Source organism: Malaclemys terrapin, chromosome 1 (assembly GCF_027887155.1).
Source record: "Malaclemys terrapin pileata isolate rMalTer1 chromosome 1, rMalTer1.hap1, whole genome shotgun sequence".
Classification (NCBI taxonomy): domain Eukaryota; kingdom Metazoa; phylum Chordata; order Testudines; family Emydidae; genus Malaclemys; species Malaclemys terrapin.
Window position 1 is genome coordinate 234,739,505 of NC_071505.1, and position 27,769 is coordinate 234,767,273.

General features: G+C 41.3%; 1 protein-coding gene across 3 annotated transcripts in view; it reads right to left on the reverse strand.

Annotated features, from left to right (window-relative positions):
• CRACDL (CRACD like) overlaps positions 1–27,769 on the reverse strand; it is an 87,890-nt gene that overhangs the window by 14,814 nt on the left and 45,307 nt on the right. For all 3 annotated transcript variants that reach the window (XM_054009547.1, XM_054009553.1, XM_054009542.1), the window contains exons 2-8: positions 25,044–25,120; positions 23,763–23,931; positions 20,445–20,580; positions 19,613–19,777; positions 18,892–18,960; positions 15,071–15,301; positions 11,268–12,885 (exon numbers count right to left, since the gene is read on the reverse strand). In XM_054009547.1, the coding sequence (XP_053865522.1) occupies positions 11,268–12,885; positions 15,071–15,301; positions 18,892–18,960; positions 19,613–19,777; positions 20,445–20,580; positions 23,763–23,931; positions 25,044–25,110 (2,455 nt within the window). In that variant the 5' untranslated portion in view covers positions 25,111–25,120. The remainder of the gene's footprint in view (positions 1–11,267; positions 12,886–15,070; positions 15,302–18,891; positions 18,961–19,612; positions 19,778–20,444; positions 20,581–23,762; positions 23,932–25,043; positions 25,121–27,769) is intronic.

A 27,769-nucleotide genomic window follows, 5' to 3' on the forward strand; every position in this document is an offset into this window, starting at 1 on the left:
CATTCAAAACTCTGATACAAAGATCATTCCTAGCTCATCGCTCTAACCATGTCACCCCCCCGCCCTTTGTATCCCTCCACTGACTCTCACTGCATCAAACAAAAACTACTTGTCTTCCCTTTGAAGGTCCTCGTGACTTGTCTCTGAACTAACATCTCTTATAGGATATTGAGCATTTGACTTCTCCCTCAATGCTGCCAGTGATGCCAGAATTCCCTCAAACACCTTTGTACTTTCTCCTGGACTGTTCCTTATGGGTGCTAGAAACTCTCTGTAAAAACCACAACATTACCTCATTGTCCTTCTTCAACTGCCCTCAAAACTCACCTCTAAAGTGATGCCTATAAAACACTGTACAATGACTAGGCAGCTGACATGTTGTGACCACTGCTTATTGTGCTAAACATAATAGTCTCATTGTTACCTTGTTCTCCTGTTAGTTTGTCTGTAGGCATCTACTGTCTCTCATCATATATACTTGGACCATGTTTTTTGCTATTAGTGTAAACAGTGCCTAGCACAACAGTAATGCATTGGTGTCTTTGGGTGTGTAATGTGGTGGTACCCATCTCTTATGAGCACCCCCTTCTGGTCAGGTGTGTCTGCAATCGTTTAGTTTACAGTGACCCCTGTCAGTGGTTTCTCAGGTGGTTTTTCAGTGACTCAGTCCTCCAGCCAAGTCTCTCACACGGTCTGTTTTTTGAGCCAGAACAAACCCCTTCCGGGGTATATAGTCTTTACCTTGTCCTGGCCCTGGTATGGGGCCGTATTCCCAGGGCTTCCTCCCTAAAGTCACTGTCTTCTTGTGGCCCTCCCTGGACTCAGTCCTTACTCAGTCCCAGCAGCCAGCCAGGAGCTCCTTCACAGCTCCCCGGTCCCTGCCAGCAGACTGTCTTAGGCTCCTCACTGGGACAGGGTTTCACAGGACCCTGAGGCCTCTACCAGAGGGCCTCTGGGTCTATTCCATCCCGTCACAGGGTGCTACCATAATAATAATGTTTATAAATAAATAGGAGAAGATGACATCAAGTAGTTATGTTCTTCTTATAATACTTCTTCAAGGTTGAAAAACTCAACGTCCCTGTCAGCCATGTTAGAGGGGCAGCTATCACCTCAAAAGATGGAAAGAGAGCACTCTTGTACTAATGGCAAGCAGCTTTTTGTAATTATTTTCAAAGAAATTATCTGAATCTGTATGGACCTGACCCTGGATGGCAAAGTTGTGACAGTTGCATTCTTAGGAGCAATAGCTGATCTGTTTATCCTTTGGGAAGGAGGCTGTTTTAACGAACCAGTCTGTACATTTGCTTTTATGATAGTCTTTGCTATGACAGAAACCAAGTCTGGCAGGAAAGAGAGAGGTAGAATAGTACTGTCATCTCAGAAACGAGACACAGCCGGGCAGGATTTACTACCTCTTCCACAAACAGGTTTGGCAGAACTACTGCAGGCAGCATAATACATGTATCTGATTATTTATTATTTCTGTTTCCCAAAGGCTTCCGTGAAGGATGGAGGCCCCATTGGAGGGAGGGATGGCTAGACAGGCTACACACATAATAAAAGAGTCTCTGTCCCAGACAGCTTACAGTCTATGCAAGTGATAAAAGACAATGGGTGGATACAACAAAGAATGGAAACTGGGAGAAGGAAGGACAAGGTAGCAGTCTAAAGAGTATTTGAGACTCTCCTTTAAAAGCGTGGGATTCTGAGGGGCAGTGGAGGCCCAGTAGCCATGGCATGGAGTGGCTATCCACAAAATAAATATTTCTCTCACCTTTTTCCTCAGTTCATTGGCCTTCTAATTCACCTTGAATAACTCTTTTCTTTCTTATCTCTTTCAGTCACTGGGCTGTCAATGTGCTTTTCTGACTTGCGATGTGGCAAGTCAAAGGATTGGGGAATAGAGATAGTCAGGGTGGAACCAAGAGTCCTTGTTAATAATTTTTTTTAAATTAAGGCCAAGTTACAGTAAAACTTGGTAGCAAGTCTTAAGCACAATTCAATTGTTGTTTCTGCTTATTAATCACAGGAAGAACACCCAGGAGTTCTAAGACTTGTGTATTCTGCTTTTTAGAGAGACGGGGTGTCCAGTGAGCAGGATACAGGATTGGAAGTCAGAAGATTTGTTTTTTTCCCTAGATCTTCCATGGGCTGTGTGCCATTGGGCATACCTGGTTTCCCCATCTGTAAAATAGGGCTAAAGATACCCAACTTTGGACTACATTTTGAGATCTATGGATTAAAAACATTATATTAATGCTAAGTACTATTCTTTTGCTTTTTGCTTCACTGGGTAGAAAAAATAATTTAAGATATTTAAAAATAATTAGTTATTGAATAGCTTTGTCAAGTAATAAAGGGTACTGGGCAGTGATTCAGAATCATATTCAGTCATTCAGAATATGTTCACACTCATGGCTGCATCTTTTATTTGTTTCTTTAAAACTAATTTGATATAAGGTTTTTGAAAGAACTATGGTATTTCCTTCCTCCTCTTGAATGAAGTTTGCCCTCATTTTGGAAATGTGGCAATAAATGGAAAAGTACTGCCAGCCGCATGTATATTGAGGTGAGAATCCCTTAATTCTGCTAGTGCTTTACAAGAGCACACTTAGAAGGGGGCATTTTATCTGCCAAAATTGCAGGTCTTAGTCTGCTTTCAAACTTTTCTCAAACAGAATTTCTCTTCCTTCAAGACCAGGGGCTTGATCTGGCAATGGGAATTTTGCCTGCATAAAGACTGCAGGATCAGACTGCATACCATTGTGTGAAGGTTATTCTTTAATGTATTTCTCTCTAGTTGTTTGAACAATAAGATTAAACCTGTAGAACTAATCTTTAGATACAAAAGGAACTTTTGTTGTTGACATATTTGAGCTTCGGTGATTTTGCACATACGTAAGAGGTGGAAAAGGAAAATGATTAAATAATCATTGGCCACTGTTATCTATGTGCAGTCCTATATCACTTGCCATATATTTGAAAATTATTTTCTCTAACACTAAAAGTTAAAGTAACTGAAGCTGTAAGGCTTAATTTTTCAGAGGTAGCCTCAGATATTACTCCCACATTTTTGTGTCCACAAATATTTGCAGGCACAAAAAAAATTACAGATGTATTTTATAGCACTGAGATGTCTAAGTATCTGAAAATGAGGTGCTTACTTATCTAAGGGCTGTAAAATATGTCTATAGTTATTCATCACCACAACAACATGCAGGTGCAAAGTCAGACTAAATTTGAGACCTTTTTGAAAGTCATGACCTTAATATGCAAGCAAAGTCATGTATTCCAAGCATATTTTTAAAAGCAAATATTTTCAGAACTAATGCAAATGTTTTTTTTTTTTGGGGGGGGTGGGGGGTGGGAGGGGGAGAAGGGAAAACCACATATACCGTACTGTATCATTGTTTTATAACATACTATTTGTGGATGCGTATTTCATTCCACGTTACTTTCTCTTTGTTAATTCATAAATAAGCAAGTTATTTTAAGAAAGGCTTTATAACGTATATGACATTTAGGATATTTCAGCCTACATATTTTCCTTTGTTTTTTAACATACCATATGTTTCTCTCAGTGTACACACCCTATGCTTTCATATCAGACTAAGCATCTCTGAAAGGTTTTGCTAAGCAGCTCTGACATCTTTTTTCTCTAAGCTGCTGTGCAACATGAGCTGTAAGTTTGGTTGGATCCATACTAGATCGCCAAGAGAGTTTATTACAGAGAAAACTGCTACCTTTACATCAAAAAGTCTACTGCTTTCTTGGAAAACAGCCCTACCAAAAAATTGTCTGAGACAACTAGAAAGACAACTTCTTTTGAAGAATAGTAATCTTCCTACATATATTGCTTTAATGCAATCCTAGTTAGATATAAAAAAAATTGTCTTTTTTATGCAGAAAGACAGAGAGAAGTACTTTTCTTGTAATTTCAAAGCCTGGATTTTCTGGACAATATATTATTTTGCTCTCCTTCCTAGAATTCCTTTCTAGAATGTCACTCCTACTACAATTTCTCAATACAAAAGTCAATTACTTTTATTTTTATAACTTTTCAGTGGATCCAAAAGGCACACACACAATGTTCTCCTACAGCGATGGGTTGTTTTTAAGGTTTGTGCACAGTGATTTACCCCAAAAGACAAAAGGGAATACATTGTATGTTTATATCATGCCAGCCATTCTGAAGGATCCCTCATCACTTTACAAATGATGGCCCAGACCTTGCAAATATTGAGGCATGTGCATAACTTCCCTCATGCAAGTTTAGATTTTAAAGACCTGGTGGGTTAATACTCATACATGTAAAGCGATATACATGCTTAAGTGTTTTTGCAAGCTTGTGTGAAGTCACAGGCCACTAACAAGGCTTGTGTGTGTGGAACTCCATTAATGGGAGTTATTTGAGCGATGTTCCTGCAGTATTGGGTCTCCTATAGATAAAATTAAAAAAAAAATCACTGAAATGAAGCTAATTCAGGATTTGAGGTTGGCAACCCAGACACTGAACACTCCAGTGCCAAAGAAGGAAATAGCACATTTAAAACAAATCACATATTTGAGGTAACACATTTGCAAGCCTTTTCTCCTGCGGGAATTCTGCACCACTGAGCAATCCAGAATTTTGCAGAAATTAACATTGTGCGTGCAGAATTTCCTTTCTCCCACAGAAATGGGCTGCGATGCTGCTGGCCGCCACTAGGGGCCGCTGGACCTGGCAGAGCCCAGCTCGCACATAGAAGACACTGCTGGGGGGGAGGGGCTCCAGGCCAATGGGGGATGCGAGAAGCTGCGGCCAGCACATCCCTCGGCCCGCGCCACTTCCTGCTGCCCCCATTGGCCTGGAGCGGCGAACCGCGGCCAGTGGGAGCCGCGATCGGCCGAACCTGTGGACGCGGCAGCTAAACAAACCAGCCCGGCCCGCCAGGGGGCTTACCCTGGTGAGCCGTGTGCCAAAGGTTGCCGATCCCTGAGTTAGACTTTGAGCATGTGAGCAAGAACCAGCCAACAAAGCACCTGAGAGATTATTTCCTACCGCAAAGAAAATAGTGTGATTTCCTACCGCAAAGAAAAGAAATGTCACAACAAACGCAAGTAATTTTTGGATCTAGACTCCCTTAAAATGAACATATAAACAAAAAGTTTATTTAGATTTGATTCAATTCATGTGAGATAGAGAAAAAATAAACTACAGTACTTCTTTTAAGTGTGCTTGGTGGGTGATAGAAAAGGTGTTAAGATGTTAAAAATGGTTGAAGATCCTAAATGAGAGTCTAATGGAAAACACATCCTGACTTAATAATGACAAGCCAATAGATTTGAAACCGAAATATTTCAAAATCTCTTTGCCCTGGCTGCCAAAATCAACTGAGGATTCTGTGTTCCCTTTGCAATAACTGATGTCATCACAGTAGAGAACTTGGATTCTCAACTCTGATTTGACTCTGGCAGAGGAAATCAGAACCTTGAACTCAGGTCTTGGAAGGTAAATGAAGACGGGTGATGAATTTTCAACTATGAATTTTCAAAATGTATTGGTAATTTTTAAGTCAACATGTATGTTATGTTAGGGCCTGACAGAGGCATTCAGGTGCTGGGAGTGCAGAGCTGAATGGCAGCTCTGCGAAGGAGAGAGGAATTCTGTCTGTGGATGATACAGCCTGCTCCCAACCCTGTACACCTGCCCTGCTCTGTTGGCCAGTATGCATGAGAAGAGGATAACCCTGTCTATTCCTCTGCCCCTCTCTTTTGGAGTGCATAGTGCTTCTGTGGGTGCACCAAGAGTGCAGTGCCTAAACACAGGGACTTCCATTGTTTCTACTTCTGAGATGGGGAGCACAATGGGCAGCAGAAGTCTGCTTGTGCCATCCTCAGATGTGCATTCACACAAGGGCTAATTAAGGTTTTGCTATTTGTAACCCACTGGTTAATGTGTGTCACTTGTCCCACTCTGTACCTGATCCACAGAGGATGTGAATCTGTTACAGCCCCAACCTATGGCTCTTTAGCTCAAGCTGCAAAGACTCACGCTTTTAGCCCTGGAGGTCCCCAGGGCCAGCCAGGACAACAGCAATCACACTATTTTAAAACGTTTCCTGTTCAATTTAAAGGCACGCGGCCACCAAGCCATCCCCAACTATCTCCACAGGCCTTTCTAGTCGCCTGGACTGCTGGCTATGTTTGGGTGTGGAGTCAGCATGCCACCAACCTTAACAAACACTTTAATACCAGTTCTCTAGGTAACTGGAAAAATCTAGAGATTAAATGGAATGGAAGGGACTAAGTTGCTGTTGTAAACACTGAACATCGCAATCTTACTCTCTCCAAACTGCTGTACATGAAATGTGAACTGCGCCTCATCATAATGATTCAGCATAATTAGACCAGCACTCTCTTCCAGTCCAGCAGTGTCTCATCAGCAGCCACGGCTTTTTGAAAGGTCTAATGAACTTAAAGGATGGAAGTGGCTAGTTGCCAGCACTAGCAGAGGTTTGGATGCAATGCAATGTCAAGTGGGAAACAGTAAAGCTGATGGCCCTGCATACCTGGGAATAGATTGTGTCCATCTAGCCCAGGGGTCGGCAACGTTTGCACGCGGCTCGCCAGGGTAAGCACCCTGGCGGGCCAGGCCGGGCCAGTTTTATTTACCTGCTGACGCGGCAGGTTCAGCCGATTGTGGCCCCCACTGGCCGCGGTTCGCCGTCCCAGGCCAATGGGGGCGGCGGGAAGCGGCGCGGGCGAGCGATGTGCTGCTCGTGGCTTCTCGCCGCCCCCATTGGCCCGGGACGGCGAACCGCGGCCAGGGGGGGCCGCGATCGGCCGAGCCTGCCGCGTCAGCAGGTAAATAAAACTGGCCCGACCCGCCAGGGTGCTTACCCTGGCGAGCCGCGTGCCAACATTGCCGACCCCTGATCTAGCCAAACATTCCTTTGAAGTGCTTCGTTCTAGAGGGGTCTGATAGCAGCTCTTTGAATTGTCTCTGCCAGTGGCTAAGGAGAATGATGAATTTGCATGTACTCCTACGTTAGTGAGAGTAGAGGGCAGGCCTTTTTTACAGTATAAAATAACTGAAGACTATGTCATCAGTTAGCAGTACTGGTCAGCACACTGTTCCACCAATTAATTTGTTCTCATTGTCTACCACAGGGGCCAGAGCTCAGCCATGCCTTTTAAGCTGTGAACAGCACTGTGGTTGGTGCAGTAGTGCACTGCCCCAGAAGCTTCTCAGAGCATTGGGGGAGCACACCTGCTGCTACACCCCTTCAGTGGGTGCTGCATAATGTCCTTTCCAAAGCCAGCCAGCTCTGGGTATTTAATGAGAATGGGCACAGCCTGCATATGGTACTGAAGAAGACATATCCACAAGCACATGTTGCCAGCCCAGTGTCACATGATAAGCAATACCGGGACAAACAGTGCCATGATCAGATTTCTAAGCAGAAAGGTCCACAATGAGATACTATAGACCTCAGGTCAATATGGAGCAGTCTGTTCCATATTTAAACTAACCATGTCCCTAGTTAGCTCATGCTAAAATGACAGAATCAATATTCCCTTCCCCCACAGCTATTCAGTGAATACAGAGAAAATAGCATGACGGCTTCTTTTATATGCTTAGTAGGTTTCATACAGTTATGAAATGGTCCCGGGTTCTTGTATCAGTATTTCATATCTTATACTAAATACGTCTGTAACCCTAGGCCAACTATTCCAGTCTTGTTTACAGTGAGCAAGCAATGATAAAGCCTTTCAAAAGGGTTTATGGGAGACCATAAATAAATAATGTGCTGAGCATGCTAGACAATTAGTAAACCTCCTTCAATATCCCTGTTAAAAAGAAGGACGAGTCTTCCAGAGGTCTGAGTCATCCATACCCCGAAAGGCTTGTTTGCACCTGCAGAATGTTACTTTTGGAATCACTATCCGGCAGGTCCAACAACAGCAGTTCATTCCTGTTAAATGAACGTGGTTAACTTGAATTTTTTTGTACTGGTGGATTTTTTAACTGGTGCTCGGACAGACGCTTTTCAACTATATGACTTTTTTTTAAAGAAGCCAGTAAAAATATTCGATAAGGGTTTTTCTGTTTCCATGCTAATGTCCATCAAGGCCTTCTCAGCAAGGAAGAGAGGACAGATCTGAGAGCAGCATTGCTAAATGTGTCTGTCCCCACCCCCAACCCTAGCCACACACTCAAGCTTGCTTGCCAGCCTCCTAAGCAGCAATGAGGTAAGGTCTCCCAACTTCAGGAACTGCAGAACAACTCCAGGGAACCTCCCCACCTCCAGCTTCCCCACCAGGTTCCCATTGCTTCCTGGCACACTACCGGGGTCTGGGGAGTGAGGAATCTGGTAGGTATACCCTCCCCTACCCCGTAGCTTTCATCTCTCCCCAGCTTGGTGCAGGAGCCTGGAGAGGGAAGATGGGGACCACTATGGCAATCCTCCCAGCTGCTCTTGCTTCCTGGCTCAGTGCCGGGGTCCTGGGAAAAAGGAGACACCGTCCTGGCTCCAAATGGAGAAACAGCAGCAGCTCTTTACTGGGGAAGAGCGAGCACTTGAGCTCTCCCCACATCCCCAGTGCTGCCTGAGAATGTGGTCAGTAGAATAGCACATGACATAGGAAGTACAAAGGCCATTCAACAAAGCCATGAAACGGGATGGTACACAAAGGGCTGTCAAATACACAAAGTAAACACACTGGGCCAGATTCTCAGCTGGTATAAATCAGCACAGCTCCCTGGAAGTCAACAGAACCACACTGATTTACAACAGCGGAAGATCTGAACCAATTCAAACAATTTTTCCTTTTAACTTCTTTCATTTACAGTCCTTTTAGTTGCAAACACCTATAGTAAGCATAACATTTTCAGAAAGAGGTGTGATTTTCAAAGTGTCAATGCCCCTATAACTAAAGAGCAGCCAGTAAAGTTTTCTGCAAGTTTTCCAGTAAGATTATTTATCATTTTACTGCAAAGGCAATGAAATGTTACAAAATTGTCACTAGCAAACCCTGGGTTTCCGATAAAAAGAGGAGTGTTAAATATAACCAGATTGAATGTGGCTGTATGTCACGTCAGGCGACAATTTTTTATGTATTCTAAAATATGCTTACAAAAGAATGTTAAAAATGTCTGTTGGTTGTGGGGGTTTTGTTTGTTTTAATACAGAAACCTTATTCATTCTAAACCAGAGGTGGGCAAACTATGGCCTGCGGACCACATCCGGCCTGCGGGACCCTCCTGCCTGGCCTCCGAGCTCCTGGCCTGGGAGGCTAGCCCCCGGGCTCTCCCCGTCAGCCTCACCCCGCTGCCGGCGCAATGCTCTGGGTGTCTGGGCAGCGCATCTGCAGAGCCGGGGCCTGACCCGGTGCTCTGTACTATGCGGTGGCGTGTCTGGCTCCAGCTGGGAGGCATGGCCGTAGCGCTGCCAGCCACCAGTGCTCCAGGCAGCGCAGTAATGGGGCAGGGAGCAGGTGGGGTTGGATAGAGGGCAGGGGAGTTCAGGGTGGTGGTTAGGGGGCAGGGATGTGGATAGGGGTTGGGGCGGTCAGGGGGCGGGGAATGGGGGGGTTGAATGGGTGCAGGGATCCCGGCGGGCAGTCAGGAAGGAGGGGGGGTTGGATGGGGCAGCAGGGGCAGTCAGGGGCAGGGGTTCTGGGGGCAGTCAGGGAGAAGGGGTGGTTGGATGGGGCAGGGGTCTCATGGGGGTGGCAGTCAGGAATGAGAGGAGGGGTTGGATGGGGCAGTGGGGGGCAGTCAGGGGTGGGGATTCTGGGGGCAGTCGGGACAGGGAGCAGGGGTGTGTGGATGGGGCAGGAGGCCCGAGGGGGGGGCTGTCAGGGGGCGAGAAGCAGGGGGGGCGGGGGCTGGGCCATGCCTGGCTGTTTGGGGAGGCACAGCCTCCCATAACCGGCCCTCCATACAATATCTGAAACTCGATGTGGCCCTCAGGCCAAAAAGTTTGCCCACCCCTGTTCTAAACCTAGGAGAAATCAGCTCTTTAGTAGATTTGGACCACAGTACTACATCTGTTCTGGTCACATACACCTAAACTTTGGCCAGTAGGTGATTTGGGTCTCAGGTCTTTCTATACTCGGCCAAACACCACCACAAAGTCCAAATAGCACTGAACTGGGGAAGTTACATTCAGATATAGACTTGGACCTATCTCTGTACTTCAACAAATCTGGTCATGAAAATCTCTAGTTACTTTTTAAGAGTCAATATCAAAAATATTGCTAAACTTTAAAATACACAGATTCAAAACGTGCAACAATTCTATTAGACTTCCTGTTACCTTACCAGAGAAATCTCAGTGAGAAACCAGACTGTGGCAGGTAGGGTATTCATGGTCATATTTTCATCTTGCTCTGGTATAAGAAATGATTTTGAAAAATTCTCCCATATTGCACAGTGTCCTAACCCCTTTGGACTTTCTTTTAAATAGATTTGTGGATCAGAGCATGGCTCTTCCATGGGGTTGCCAATTTTGGTTGGACATATTCCTGGAGATTTAATCATGACATAATCTTTAATTAAAGATGAATCTTTAATTCCTGGAGACTCCAGGCCAATCCTGGAGGGTTGGCAACCCTACACTTCCAGTACCCTGGCCATTACAAAAAGCTTCACTATTTCTTATTAAGGCTCCATTCCTGCAGTTGCCTCTGTGTGGGTGGACTCCTGGGCTTATGGCGACCCAGTTGCAGGATCAGGGCCTAATGGTCAGATCCTCGAAGGTATTTCACTGGAGTTAGGCATCTAAAATACAGTTGAGGACCTGGGCCTAAGTCATTATCAATGACCACCAGGAAAGCGAGTGTTTGGAACTAGAAAAGAAAATACCACTTCACTGTGTAACTTTTCATTAGCACAGCTGGGACGCTGCTCCAGACTGAACTTGCAGAATATCTCGCATGGCTTCCATTAAGTCAAAAAGATATGATCAGCTCAAATGATTTTGAAACATTACTTTGCTGATATCATTCCCTGTTTCCCTCTGAGAAGTAGTAGAGGTTTAATTTCTCATTTTTTGTTGCAACATTTCATTTCTATTAAACTGCAGCTGCATGTATACAATGCTTCTGCTTTGACAAACAGATTAGTAAACTGTACAAAGGAACAAATGGAAGGAATGTGTTACTGCTAGAAGTCATCTTCATTGTTTCAAAGAGAAGTATACCTTTCAAGACCATAAAAACCCCCTCTCTGAATTCAAATGAGCTTAGACAACTATATAAAGTATCAGAAGTCTTACCAGGCACTTTTGAAGGACATGATTTTTTCTCCAAGTCTCTGTCTTTACTTCTGGATTCAGGAGATTTTGTGACTTTTTCCTGCTTTTCCACGTTACTGTTTGCATTAGTTACATTTTGCAAAACAGGCTTTCTAGGCAATGGAGGTTTTGTGCTAAGCTGTTCAGAGGACTTTGTTTTAGATTTTATGTTGTCATTCACAGAGCCATTGATATTTACATCAGCTGATTTTTTGATCTGTGCCTTTTCACCTTTTAGAAGTGATGCCAATCCCTCTTTTTCAAAATTAATTTCTGCACTGTATCTTTTAAACCCCTTTGATTCTGGTGAAGAGCTGTCTCTGTATTTCAAGGACAGTGAAGTGGACCTAAGCTTTACTTGAAAAGGACTTTTATCTTCACTGCCTGGTTGGCACTGGGATACCACTGGAATTGCATCAATGGCCTGAGAAACACAGCCAGACACCATTGTGTCTGCTGCTTTGCCCGTGACCTCAGAGTCAGAATCTGCCAGCGACACCTGCTTTTTAATGCTATTTTTTTCCTCCTGTAGATCCGAGCCCACCTGCACATCCTCTTTCAACTTCTCATTTCTTGAGGAGAGCTTGGTTTTTGACAGGGGTAATTTGGTATTTAATGGACTTTCACATTCTGAGTTTTCTTTCAGGTGGAGGCTGCCAGCCCCTGGTCTCTCCCGTGCTGATGACACTGAAAATTTTCGCAAGGTGCTGAGTTCATTGACAGCTTTCTCCGTTTTTTCCCCAAAAATTGCCTCCCTGTGTCCCAGGGACTGATTGTTTTCCTTGTCAGATGCAGCTAGTTCTTGAGTGGGCGTAGTTTGCTCCAGAGACCAGGAAGCAGATGACCCCAGCTGTGATGACAAAGCAGGCTGTGGGATATCAGAGGAAACACAGGGTGAGTCTGTGAGCTGAGAAGACCCTTCAGGTAACTGCTTGCTGGAAGCTGGCAATGCTGCAGACTCCTTTGTTTCCTTATTACAGGAAGTTGCCATGGGTATCTGACCATCCTTCTGTACATTTTTTTCTGGCCCTCCCAAACAAGAAAAACTGCCAGTATTGGTTGAAGTATACTCTTCAGACAGCAGATTATTCACTGAAGATCCATTAACAAACTGTTTATTTTCTTGATTTAAAGTATTAACTGACACATCACATACGTTCCCGGTGGACACACTTAGTGTTCCAGGGGGCTCTTTTTCCCTTTGTGCTTCTCTATCTGGAGGGGGATACAGGGTGATTACGTTTTCTTTAGGCTCTAAAGAAGAAGGATAATCTGACTCAGAATGTGTTAATTCCAGTGTAGTTTGACAGCCGTCAGGATTATTCTCATGTAATGAGACTTCCTGGACAATGGCAGACTCAGAAGTGAACTGCCGTGTGGGAGGCCTTTCGTCTCTGTGTCTCGAGCCATGGGGAAAGTCTTTAGGCATTTCAGGTCTCTGCCAGGAGGCCACGTCACTTGTCACAGCTGTGCTGTGTGTCAATTTCTGATGGCTGGTGGTGAAGACTTCACATGTCAAGTCTGTCAGCATCTCTCTTCCATCGTGCTCCTCTTCTTCTGGGGTGCAGCTCAAGTCATTCAGAGACTCTGAGTGGGTCCGCTACAAACAGCAAACAATTATTAAGATTTTATTATTTCTTTATAACTTCACACACTTTCATTTATTGTTTAGACTGTGGCAGAGCCCACAGTCTGGCAACTGCTTTCCAAACAGAGAGGAAAACAGTCCCTGTCTTGAACACACACAGCTAATTAGTTTATATTTATGTACTATATGCTGATTTCATCGTATTATGCTTAGCAAGCTGTATTACATACATGTGTAATAATTTTCTAACCAAACGATCAAGAAATCAAATTAAGACGTCATTTCCTGCCCCTACATAATTAACCTCTTTGATGCCTTTGTATCTGTAGCCAATATCCAGCAAAGCTGGAGCTGTAGGACTCTGAAGACAAGTTTTCGGGGCTGGATTCACCAGTGCAATTTGGCTACATTGTGGTGCTCCAGTGGCAAAGAGCAGCTCCATCATGCTATAACACATCACACAAACCCTTCTTTATAAGACCTGACCTTGGAATGGCAAGTCTATGCAAAGGGACTAATAAAAGTATTAAATATGATAATGTACAGCAGATGGTCTTCTTATCTTTAGTCAAATTGTGACACATCCTTCCAATCTTTTGTAGCTTCTGTTTTCTTTCAAGAGTTAAAAATATTTCACGAAAGCTTATAAAGCATTTATTTATTTGGGAGGTCTTTTGATAACACATGAGGTAAGCTTTTGTAAATATGTACTTAGAATTGGCTGAATATACAGGATTATTTCAAAGCATTTTATTAACCTGTGGAATATCCATTTTCATACAGTGCCGTTGTTATCTTACTGAATCACTGTAGTCTATTGTGTAAAGCCATATTTTAGATGTAGGTACTAATCTGAGGAATACAAAGCTTGCATTCTAAAGTGACTTATGTCTCATCCTACTCCCAGTTTTGCAAACAACAAAGTTACCATGCTAATTCAGTATAAGATGTAGTCTATGCCAAATAAAGGTCCAGGAATATAAAAACAGGATGTAGATCAGGACAGAAGTACTCCGGCAAAATTGTATGAGGAAAAAATTACTAGTGGAAAGATCTATTAAACAGTGCAAAAGCTTTCCAAGGGAAATCATGGAGGCTTTATCACTTTGGTTATTTAAGACAGGACTGGACAAAGCAATAGTGAATATACTGGCAACACTCCTGCACTGGCAGAAAGGAATGGATTAGATAGCCTTTTCCACTGCTGCTTTTCATGCTTCTCTGATACAGCCTGCATTGTCACTATGCATAGCTCAAGACTGCTTTCCCAAGCACAAAAGTTGCTCACTGGTTTTGAAAAAATAACAAATCCTCTTGACATCATAGTTGGGGAAAAATTATATTTATGTCTTTAAACAAGACAATTTTTTTAATAAGAGGTTCAAAATATCCAGACGCACTAATGCAAATAATGTATTAAGAGCCTGTACAATTTTAATTAAAAAAAAATCAAGATTTGAGACAGAGTTAGAAAAATGTATTCTAAAATGGCTGTCTTTTTTACTCAGAAAAACTTCACTGAGATACAAAAAATGTTTTTTTGGGAGGGCATATTTTTTGCTCAATTTTCCACCTTTGCTGGTAAAGCCACATAAGGATAAAGTGATCGGATAGTTGTGTAAGGGGGATTAGAATGCACGATGTTCCCAGGAACCAGAACTTGGCTCCAACTCTTGGCCATGTGATCTCTTATTTATGTGACTTTAGAAAGTTAAAAATGTCCCTGTTGCCTTGGGGATTTTTTTAAAGCCCAATAACAAAATTCTTTCTAAGGGTCAGGTTTGACAGACCAAATTTCCATCCAGAAAAATATGTTACAATCAAGTTATGCTCTGGTTTTTAAAAAATGAGTAACAAATGCTAGTAGAGCCTCAACTTTATCATCACTGTTAAACACTGAAATAACAACTCATGGTAACTTTAAGAAGAAATGAAATGTAGCCATAAATCCTTATATCAAGAGAATTAACAAGTAATCCCCTCTCGCAGCGTGCAGCTTACACATTGCTCTTAGGGGTTCTATTCCAGATGCATACACAATGCTTAAACATTAGTGATTAGAAAGCAATGAAATATCCACTCACAGCTCTGGCACTACTTAATAAATGCTTATAGAGGCAGAAATAAGAATGGCAAGTCAAGTAAGAATGTGTAGTTTAAAGTCAGTGCTGAGTTCTCTGTTTATTTTTACAATTACCGAAGGAAGTCTTCTCATTTTACTAGATCTCTGGTTCCGTGGTTTTATTAAAAGCTTGTGTTTAGCAGCAGAATTATCTAAGCAAGTGGAGAATTCAGGCGGAGTGTCAAAATCAGCTGCAGGCGAGATGCTGCTGTCAGATGTTCGGGGAGATATAGTTTTAGCACTTGCGTGCCTAGGGAATAGTTGGCCTTCTGTAGAGCGGGGCCTAGAAGAAGGACCTGAAGTGACCTAAAAAAAAAAAAAATCCCAAAGATAACATCAAACAATGAAACCAAGCAATGAAAATAGCAATTTTACAGAGAAAAAACTTATTTACTGGGGTTTTGGCATCTTTTTACTTTTATTTCAGTTGAACTGCAATTACTAGCTTTTGCGCATGAAATACTGTGATAGCAGTTTTGCATTTTAACAGCTAGAAGATTGCAATATCCAGTCTATTGGAAAAGAATGTGTCACCGTTAAATAGCAGACCTAAAACAAATGAAAAAAGTGTCAACACATCTGAGAAAGGAAATTAGGAAAAACTTCAAAGGCCAATCCTCCTGAGACAGCTCCCTTTCTGACTCCTACCCACAAACCTACAGGGCTAGAACCCTTCTGCTTTCCAGTCATACAGGGCCACATCTCTTTCCAATCCTACAACCTCTCTTTAAGAAAACAATGTCAAAGGTTGGTGTCCCCAATATTTAACCTACTTGCATGTTTATTTCCATTTGGAAAATCTGTGACGTTTTTAACCACAAACAGAATATTTCATTCCTCCCCATCCCACCCCAAAATAAAATATCATGGCTTGCTCACAGCCTGGAACTTCCAACCAGTACAACAATCCATCCAGAAATAATACTCTTGGTATCTTTAGGATATGGTACTTTCCTGCCAGAGGAGTTCAACTTTTCAGCCTTCCATAAATGTAATGTGTAAATCCCAAGGTTTATGCATAATTCTCAATTCCCACTCAGGTATGAAATTAGGATCATCTTACAAAATGAATTTTTAAAAGTGATTTTTCTCTTTCAATAATTAAATTCTTCAAAATAAGAAAAAAAAAGGATATTGCCAAGGTATCACTCATAACTTTAAAATGATCTCTTATCACTGTTTATAGTAATCCTGTGACAGCTTGAAACTCAAATATATTCCCTTATTGCAGTTTTTCCCTTCATGTTGCTTTGTGCTGCTATCCAAGTACTGTGGGGCTGCTGACAGATATAGATATTTTCTCTCAAATAAGAGCCGTGAAATATTTATTTTGCTTATGGAGAAAAATCAACATTTGTATCCAATGTGCCAAAAAACTGCTTTATGCACTGCAGCCAAACATGTATTCTTTTGTATATAAAGGATCTGTTCCTGCTCCTATTGAAATCAATGGAAAAACTCCCACAGACTTCAGTGAAAGCTGGATCTCTAATCATTCTATATTTAAAAAAAAAAAAGGGGGGGGGGCGTATAATTCAATCATGCCAGCTAAGGGATGTTTTAACTAATTTGGACTGAAGTTTTCTCTACGATATCTGCAATTTGCTATTCAAACATGACTAATGTGTAACAATGATACATGGGTACATTACACATTAGTACCTTACAGTGAATACATTGACATTTCAGCTCCTTGATAAAGGCAAAGTATTGGGGGGAGGGATAGCTCAGTGATTTGAGCATTGGCCTGCTAAACCCAGGGTTGTGAGTTCAATCCTTGAGGGGGCCACTTAGGGATCTGGGGCAAAATCAGTACTTGGTCCTGCTAGTGAAGGCAGGGGGCTGGACTCAATGACCTTTCAAGGTCCCTTCCAGTTCTAGGAGATGGGATATCTCCATTAATTCTAATTCTATTCTATTTGCTTACCTGAAGGACTGACATGAATGCCCAATGTCCTTTCTCCTTGATCACTTGGAGCTCAGACTTCAGGTAATACTAACACTGATCATTAGATTAGAAAACTAAAGAACACAGTTTCTGTCACTTCACTTAAAATACAGCATTCAAATTGAGTGTCAGATGTATATTTGCTGCAGAGACTGTACGTCAGGTTATGGCTGGCCTTGTGCATGTGTACAAGAGGGGGAGAAGGTTGAGAAAGCCCTTCCCAAGCAGTGCACACTGGTAGAGGACAACCATCATTCAGCTGGCTGCACTGGTGAGAACAGGGCACGTGGCCATTGCAGGGGAGCCAGCCCCAGAGTGTGGGTATCCAGTGGAGGTAAGGCCACAACACCATCTTCCCTCTTCAAACCAACAAAGCTGTGCTGTTGTGGATGGGGAGAAGAGGACTCTGGCTACATCTTTTTCAAGGTGTAGCAGGTCATGCTGCCCAGCATGTGCCCTCCCATAGCCCAGGAGGGAGGTCTTGCACTGTCACTGGGGTGATGTGTCTCCTCCCCTCTCCTAAAGAAGCCCAATCTCTTAGAAGCTGTAGCTAAAGCCTGCCATGGCAGGAATGCATTCGCATTCACTTTCTGGGTATATCCTGAATTGGCAAAAACACATTTACAAAGAATTTACACCTATTTCCTTTTTTTCTAAAATGAGTTAAAATTTCACTTTGCCCAGTAACAAGGAGCATTTCAAATAGTTTTATGTGAAATATATAGTGAAGAGGAAAAGATGCCAGCAGCCTGTGTCATCTCAATGGGATTTAAAAGTATATTTTGCATGATTATCACATAACTGTCAATTTAGAACTGAAATAAACAAATAATAGAAATAAAACAATTTTATTTTTCCTTTGCAATTCCCTCCCCCACATCTCAAAAATGCTCCTCGCTTTACCCCCCGCATTGCAGCCACCATAATGCAGCTGAGGAGGACTAATTGAGACTCTTCAGAACCTGTCAAAACCACTTTTCAATCAACCAGAATGATTTAGTGCTGATTGAAGAAAGGCATCTATTCACTTCTCCTCAAGGACTGCAAACGTCGTTACAGAAGAATTCCCAGCTCATGCTGTGTCAGGTAGAGAGATACCGACTAAAGACTGAACCCAGGTCTCCCAAGTAGCAACGCTAATCACTATTACCAGGCCAAGTGTTACTGCACCAATGTAAGAGAATGGGGTGGTTCTGTAGTCAAAGCAGGGGACTGGGACTAAGAGGATCTGGGTTTTATTCATGGCTGTGCAACAGACTTCCTCTGTTTGGGCACCTCATTTAGCTCTCTTTGTCTCAGTTTCCTCATCTGTAAAATGAGGATAATGATACCAGTCTCACAGGCTAAGTTTATCTATGTGTTTGGCGGCTAAATTCATTCATGTTTGTAAAGTGCTTTGAGATTTTGAGATGGGCGATATACCAGAAGGGGTCTTTAATTATTAATTATCATCACCCTCACCACCACCACCATTACTATTATTATCCCTCAGTATTACAGCATGGGGAATTCTTTTAAAACAAATAGCCTTCACAACATACAAGATCTTTCAGCATAAAAAGGGGAAAGTCATTGTCTAAAATTCATGTCCAGAAGTCATTAATAAATCCTGATCATGAACTAACACCATAGATTAGGGCAGTCGGGAATTTTATTAAATCCTCTGCAGAATTCCTGCGTTTTAGGTGTTCAAATGCACTTGTATGTTCTCTTTTTGACTTTTTATCATTATCATCAAGAATTATTTGGCATTAGAGAATTCTGTTGATAAAGAATTGTAACATTTTATGTTAGCAGGACAAGCATTAAAAAAAGCAAACAGGTATAACATATACAAAAGGTTGTTCTTGCAGCAAACAGACAACAAAGTAACATATTTATGCCTTAAATTTCCTTAAAAGACTCATATATATGTTGCTTGCTTCTTAATATATTTGGTGGAAGTTACCTGTTCTTCTTCTTCACTGCCTGTTCCAGCTAAACTCAAAGAGCTAGGGTGCTTGTGAGAGTCAGAGAACTGTGGGATGGAATGAGGAAGAGATTCAGTAAAAGATGACAAATGAGATGGTTACTAACAGAAAACATCTACACATAGCACACACAGACACTGACGATCTAAGCTACAGTCCAGTACTGCTACCAAGTTCTAAGAATTAGAGAGGACCTTGCAAACATAAAACATAAGAGATGCAGGAAAAGAATGAAGGCTTCATTAAATACTGCATAGCAAAATTACATTTTAAAAATAATTACAAATTCTTGAAAGTTTCTTCTTCCCAGGCTGGAGGACACAGTGTTAAGAGTGAGAGAGCTCTGCTTTTATTGACTGATTCTGAAGAGACTACTGATTTTTCAGCTCTCTTTCTCTGGATTGCTATAGTGGCTGGCTACAATAACCCAATACACATAACTGGTACATAACCACAATCAAAAGAGAAGAGGGACACAAACATTCCTCCAGGAGTTACTGCAGCTGACAATCTATCACCAATATGGTTTTATGCATAGATATTGGAAGAAGTCCAACCAGTTCTGATGAAGAGAGATAAAACTTGATGAAGGACAGCAAACTAAGTCATTTATCCTGCCCTTTCACACAAAAAAGGATGCTCAAATAGGAAAGTCTGGTCCAGTAAGTGTTGACATTGTCAATATCACAATCTACTCACCCTTGTTGCTGTGCTGGAACTTAGAATTTCATGTAGCAAAGATATTTCTGGAGGACTCCTGGGTAACCCATCATCTTCAGAGCTAGTCCCAGCATCATCTATCCGCTTTGCATGAATTCCAAATGGAGGAGGCGGCCCCAGTTTCATGCTATGTTGGAGTTTCAACTGCAATATGACATGGAAGTACATTTTGAATGTTTTTTCCCACATTATCTGACTCTGTCCACTCCAATGATTTATTTTGATTTTAACTCTACACAACAAGATACAACTTAATGAGCCAGAGCATAGAGCACCTCCATTTCACGTTCTCCCTGGGTACCAAACAGCTCATATACCTTATCACTCTAATTTAGATTGAATCAAGATATAGTAATGTTGTTGGATTAACAAATTATGCACTAATGCAGGGTTTCTCAAAGTTCATTGCACCGTGACCCCCTTCTGACAACAAAATTTACCTCACGACCCCAGGAGGGGGGACCGAAGCATGAGACCGCCCAAGCTCCACTGTCCCGGGGGGATGGAGGACAAAGTCCAAGCCCCACCGCTCTAGGCCGGGGGGCCAAAGCTGAAGCTCAAGGACTTCAGCCCCTAGTCGGGGGTCCTGTAACCTGAGCCCTGCTCGGACTTCAGCCCCGGGTCCCAGCAAGTATAAGCTAGTCCTCGTGACCCCTTTCAAAGGGGGTCCCGACCCACAGTTTGAGAACCACTGCACTAATGTAATTATTGTTATTTAGCAGAAATCGAATGTTCAGTTATAGACAATTCTAAAAAGTAAAGTTTGAAAGAAACTCAATTTCTAATATTTTAAAAGAACGTCTTGTGTTACCTGCAAAGCTCTAATCCGATCGGAAACGTTTTCCTGAGAAAACACTCGTACGGGCCTAGCAGGCTCTTGCACAGGCTCAGGAATGAAAATGCTGTCATGTGATAACGCTCTGCTTCCCATAATACCTGTGTGGGTCCTAGGATAATATAATAAGCTAGTGAACATGTATACGCTTGTTTTTTTAATCCTTTTACCGGATACTTAATTCTTAGATTAACTAAAGAGGATCTTGTAAATGGAGATATCAGATAAATGTTGCATATCATTCGTTATGCCTGAAATTCTAAATTGCTGATTGAAAACAACGGTCACAACATTCAGTGTAGTAGCTTAAAAAGAAAACAAAAGCAGTGACATCTGTAATGCTGATAAAACAGACTACTAAAATCCTGGACGTGAAACCCTACAGAATTTAATAGATTATAATTTCTATAGTGGGTTTTTCTTTAAGAATCCTACATTTCATAAAGAATTATATCCCTCCTATAGAATTATATAGGATTCCGAACAAAAGAAAAAAAAACACTATGGAAAGGATATTGTCCTCTATTAAATTTTAAGTGTTTTTAGAATAGCCTCTACAGAACCCTCCTAGTTTCTTCTCTATTAAAACTATAAAGTAATAATTTTTACACACATCTGTGTGTACTACTTATTCCCTTTTATACTCCTGAGTCCCGATAAGGTTCTCCATGTACAGATTGCCCCTCCACCCGCCTGTACTAACATCTTCACTGATCTGTTTCCTTCTGGGGAAAGCCGTGGCATGGGGTGCAGGAGAGAAAAGAGGGGAATCCTGGTGACACAACTCCAGTAGAGTTGGGGAGGGGAGGGCTGCCACATTGGCTATCTAGGACAAGTTTCTAGACTCCCATGGATCCCCTAGGATCTGCTAGGATAGACTCACCTGTGCAGAACCAATTGCAATACTGGAACCTATGAATGCAATGCTGCTAGTCTCAGTGGAACTTGTGAACTACAGTTTTCATGGACGCTGCTTGTGGGCTTGTAGAGGAGATGTGAGAATTCTTCTCTCTTAATGTAGGGACCCTTAATATTTGCATTTTACTTCTGATTTTTGAGGGGAGTAGCAAGTAACTGCTTCTACAAATGTTGCACAGGGTGAATCAAATGCTTTGTTTCTTCCAGGGAACTGTAGGGCAGTTCCATGGGTCTCACAGGTAAGGTTCTGTCCTGGTAAGTTTCATTGCATGGCAGGGTAGTAGCACTGGCTGACTGGTAACCCTGCCAGTAACATCCAAAATACTGGAAATTGTGTACCTGCCTCTGTTTAACTGATGGGGTTATTATTTATTTGTACTACCACAGTGCCTAGAGATCTGAAATGTGTGCGCACAGATTTGCTTTTTCCCCCCTCTTTCTTTTTAAATAAAGCAAACAAAAGAATATAGCAAATATTCATGTGACATTTTGGGACACTCACAGCTATTAATTTCTCTATGGCATTGGAACCTTGAAGAGATTATAAAAAAAACAACACTACCACCAGTAAATAAAAAAATTGTGTAGCCCCGAAACTGAGATACAACCAGAGGGACATAAGGGAACACAAACATGAACGAAGAGTGAAATTTTCCTTGCAGTGGTAGCTATAAATATTTTTGATAAAACAATAGGTGGAAAGAGATTATCTGTATTCGAGCTGCAGAAGGAAGGAAAGCCTGCTGCATGTGCCCAATACATTAAAGACACTACAAGAACAGTTTATCTAAGTGAAAATGTGATCTCTGTAATGCAGCCAAGGTCAGAGAGAAATCTATAGCAATTTGCTAAGTAAGTGCCAGTCAGGGGCGTTACAGCTCCTTTATGCATCTACATTTTACAAGACTAAAACAACAACTAGAGAAGCACGTTGTATGAGCACATGTATCCATGTTTTCTAATTGCTCCATCTTCTTTCTGGACATGTAAACCTTCTAGATGGGCGCTGGAGGTTTATAAATGTCCCAAAAAATTGTTTGAGAGAAAATTCATTTTCCTTTCTTTCAGAGTATTTTATTGCCTTTGTTTTTATATAAAAAACAACAATTTAACAAAAACAGAGCATGTGAACAAGGTCAGAGGGCTATACACACACTGCAACATGATAAGGCTGAGTTACAGAGCATGTAGGGAAGGTCTGACCATTACTGTTCTTAAGGATTTTTGTTGAGCAAGAATGCAACAACTCTGCTGTACCTATTGCTACCAGTTTAGATACTCTGGGGTAACACCCAGACCTTCACATTAAAGACGAAGCAGGAGTAATGTTACTACGGCCAATACTACAAAATGTGAATTATTTTATTAAAAGATTATTTGGTTGTGTGGCGCTGCCTAGTGGCAATACTGTCTAATGTCACCTTAATGGACAGTACATTTTGGAAGGTTTGATCTCCAGCACCTATCCACCCTTGCAAAAATAGCATCTCTTTTCCTCTGGTATGTAATCTCTGGAATAACCAGAATTTTGTTCATGAGGAAATACTGTCCATTAAAACAAAAACTTTCTTTCTGAGCAGCCAACCCTACTCAAGGCAGTGCATTGCAATGAATAAAGGGCCTTTCCCTCTGTCTGTATATTAAATCAAATGTTTTAATTTTATACCATATGCATCATATGGTTTACATGTTGCAGATTAAAAATTAGGGGAAACTTTTCAAAAGCGCCTAAGTGATTTAGGAGTCTATGTCCCATTTTCAAAACGGACTTTGGGTCAGATTTTCAACAACATTTACATTCCTAAAGATGCAGAAAGAAGCTCTAGTGAGATTTTCAGAAGTACCTAGGCATATTAGGCACCTAGCTCTCATTAGTTTCAATGGCATTTAGATGCCTAACCTGTTTAGACACTTTTGAAAAATCCACTAGGTGCCTCTCTAAGTGGGCAGTAGCCCACGAAAGCTTATGCTCTAATAAATTTGTTAGTCTCTAAGGTGCCACAAGTACTCCTGTTCTTTTTACAAATACCTTTGAAAATCTGTTCCAGAGGAGCTGAAATTCCATTGACTTTCATTGAGATTGAGGTACCTACATTCCTGACAGTCAGTTTTGAAAATGGGACCTAGGCACTTTTGAAAACTTTATAATGAAGTTTATTTCTCCTCAGATGAGATATTAGTAACTGTTGCACCTAGATCACATTTACTTGCAATTTCCCCATTACAATCAGTATTTTCCTAAAGAAAGTGAGGTGCCTGAGAATGTGTGGCTTTTTGAGTAACAGTTGGAGGTAAGCACTTGGATATTTAATCCATAAACATCATTCTGTCTTTTGGAAAAGCAATTCATTGTTTGTGAATAAAAGTAAGACTTACTCAAGTTCATCTTCAGAATCATAGTCAATGTGCATGGACTCTGGGACTGTGACATCACTAGCTGACTGGCATGGTTTCAGAGTGATGCTCCCTGAAGATGGTAAGGTCTCTTTCCTTTTCCTTTTCCCAAAGAACTTTTTGAAAGATTTGAACTTTGACTTTTTCTTTCCTAAATAAAGAAATATTAAGGAGAGTCTGTATGATAGTTTAAAGTTCTAAGAAAAAAGTCATAATTCTCTATGAAATTCCATTGGATTTTTTTCATAAGAAATTTTTCTTGGAAGAAGCAACCTGGCCCACTATGGGTTGTTGTTTTTTTTTTTTTTTTTTTTTTTTGTATTAACAGGTCTCAAGTCTAAATTGATTGCAAGGTATTATTAATTATTAATTATTATTATTATTATCTGGCGAAATGCTTTGTGATGCCTATGGCATGTTAGAAATAACCTATAATACAGGAAATAGGATCTTTTCTAATACTGTTTCTACCTGCCTTTTCAGATAAGTTTTAATAGAATTAAACCATGAAGAAAAACCACTGTGTTAACTGACTGGGATGCAGAGATGAAATTACAGTTTGGAAACTCAATGTTGTAATTTAGCAAACTAAACGGTTAAGATCTGGACAGTCTTGTTTCCAAATGGCAAAACTAATTTAAATGCAAAAATGTCACATTTAGGTGGAAAATGCAGTGTCAGGAGGCTAATGCTTTTAATAATATCAGTTTTATAACAAATACAAAATATTTTAAATGGTAATTATGTAATTCATTGGTTCTCAGAATATTAAAATAGGAATCAAGGAAAAATGTGATGCTGTGCTGCTCAGAGGGGCAGGAGCTTAGATAGGGATAATTGCAATTTTCTCATGATAAAAATTAGCATTTTACCCAAAGCACTTTAACAACAACAAAAACCCAAACACTCGCAGCAGTGTCTTTCAGGGACATCCTGCAAATTAATACAGAATGGGCACACATTTTGAACAGCAGAGGTTATAACAAAGTCACCAGAGATAAAGGGCCAAAAATCAGACATGCTGCAAGTCCACTGAAGTGAAAAGAATTATGCCACTTACACCACATCTGAATTTCACTCTAAGAAAGTGTTTTAATTTAAGCATCTGAAAATGTCCCAAAATTATAACTCAGAGAGAGACCGTGAGCACATTCCCTAAATAAATAGAATCACTACTGTGAGAAGCCCAAATGGTATGAAACTCAAGAATTCTTAACAGTAAATGAATACTTTTCATATACACATGGAAAGTAGGCACTCTACCTGAATTGTCCTCACCACATCCTTCAGCCTCTCGCAATTTAGTATCCATTATCCTTGTGGAACTCATGTGATAGTCACTAATATAAGGGGGGAGGGAAAAGGTGTTTATTAATTTCAAAGAAAAGTTAGTTTACAATAATCAAATGACCATTTTAAACTGACACACCTAAATGTATACATCCAGAATGATAAAAATACGTCATAGGGCAAAGTGCTTTAGGTAATATTGGAATGAATTCCACAGGATGTTGCAACTTCATAAGACAACCTCCAATCCTGCTCCCATTTCATTCTATGAGAGTTCTGTCACTGGCCTCAGTTGACAGAAAATGAGGTCCCAAATTTTCCACAGTGTGTGAACCATCTCTTCAGAGAGAATTTACTTCATGTACTATCTCCCTTCCTCTTTGCAATTGTGTCTCTGCTTTCCTCACCCAGTAGCGATCTCATAACCTCTCTGTAACTAGAGCATCTGTTTACATGGAAAAATACGATTAGAAAAGTATACTGAATGTAGTTTTATTTTATTTCAATTAAATTTAAATGAATGGATTGTGGCCCAGTGTTGTATAGTTTTTCTTTTTTGACAAATCCACAAAAGGGTGACAGCTTTTTTAAAATTAATTTACTCACCAGGACTATGTAGAAATAGAAGTCAAAAATAAAATAATGAACATCTTATCACAGTTCATTATATGCGTAACGATTTCCTTTAAAAAATAGTAAGAACATTCCTAAATCATAGTTCTGTCCATAAAAAAAAAAAATCTAATTACTATACTAAACATTTCTAAAGAAATACATGTCCCAGGCTTGGTGACAAAACATAAATATTTACAATTTAAAATTTAATTTCAGAGCAGTTGTGCTCTTTTTTCCTCATCATCTGGAGGTTGGCTTCATTTGCCAAAACCATCAGTTCATGGTAGACATGGTATAAAATATCAGAGGGGTAGCCGTGTTAGTCTGTATCCACAAAAACAACGAGGAATCTGGTGGCACCGGACTCCTCGTTGTTTTTATGGTATAAAATAGTAGATACCATTGATTGTGACTCAAATACCATGAAAAATATTCAGATACCATGGGGGGAGGGGAGGGGAGCCATATCAGAACCTACATAGAAAAACTAACATCATGGCTGTCATGGACCACTAAAATAAGAGATAGCTTCAATACGAGGCCAATAATTCCAAGGACTTAGAGAAATGGAAATGTAAGATTGATTGCTCCAGCCTGAAACATGACGCATTGCCTGAAACATCAGTGGGCTTTTGAGCCAAACTATGACAAACCACTATACTGCCTGACACTACCACATCTCCAAAGTCACCGCCGTCACAGAATGCTTCTCCTGGCATATTCAGGATCTACATTCTACATCAACCAGGCCAGCAAAATTCATTGAAAATAAACCCTTCCAGAATCAATCTCATATTTTTTTAAATTGTCATTATTTAGCATAATTAATAATCAATAAAGGTAAACACTGAGGAGATAGTGGGCTCAACACATGCAAATGAAGGAAGGGAGTGCCTCAGGTTAGTCAGCAAGTACAGTAACTTGCCTGATTAAGGAATGCAGTGAAGCAGCAAGGCCAGGGGTCTTGTCCAAAGATCCTATCTGCCCCTTCACATGGGGCAGGGGTAGAAAAAGAGGAAAGAGAGACAGAACTATGAGGAAGCAGAATGGCCAACCCTGAGCACATGAGACCGGAACCTCCCCTGGGAGTGGACTATGAAACTCCCCAAATCTCTCAGCAGGCAGTCAGCAGCAGTGATGGAGCAGCTGGAGACAGGGGGAACCAGCCAGAGAAGTCCCTCCTGATGCCCAATTCCACAGAGGATTCCCACACCATGTCTATTCCCAACCTACTGAGGCAGTAGCTTTCCCACTCCCAGGAGCAGCCTATGCAAGGCCCAGCTCTCCCTAGGAGGCAGAGAACATTTTAACTGATGTCAAGCATGTTGGATACTGGGGCCTCCTCCCAGGGAGTGGTCTAGGAAAAACAGCAACGTGGGGTGCCACCTTCAGTACCTGCGGAGCCCTGCTGACATCACCAGCTGTTGACTTTGGGTGGCATTTATTAGGTTTCTGGGTTTTGGCTTGAGTGTATGTGCGGGCGGTGCCAGTGACTAAACCATACAGGAGAGGCTAGGCTATATATATGTTTGTGTGGGTGGTGCCAGTGATTGAACTATATATATATATGGAGTGATTGAACCATATATATATGTGTGTGTGTGTGTGTGTGTGTGTATATCTATATATATATACACACACACACACACACACATATATATATGGTTCAATCACTGGCACCACCCACACAAATATATATATACACACACACACACAAATACCCAATGGTTTGTGATGAATAATTGATTAGATACCATACACATTAATCTATGTTATAGCTCTCCAGCTCTGGGGTGCCAGAAAAACCTCAGCCTCACCTTGTGATATTAGGACAGGCATAGACCCAAATCAATGCCTCCATATCCTAACTCCAGATCCTATTTACACTCGGTAGTATCAATAGACAGTGTGAGCTCTTTGGATCCTGCAGTCCCTCAGATCCTCAGCTGGTGCAAACTGGCATAGCTCCATTCACTTTGATTTACACAAGCTGAAGATCAGGCACTTTATAGAGCCTAAACATCCTATAGAGTATAGATGACTCATTATCTGAATATTTGGAAGTCATTTTGTCAACTAAAATT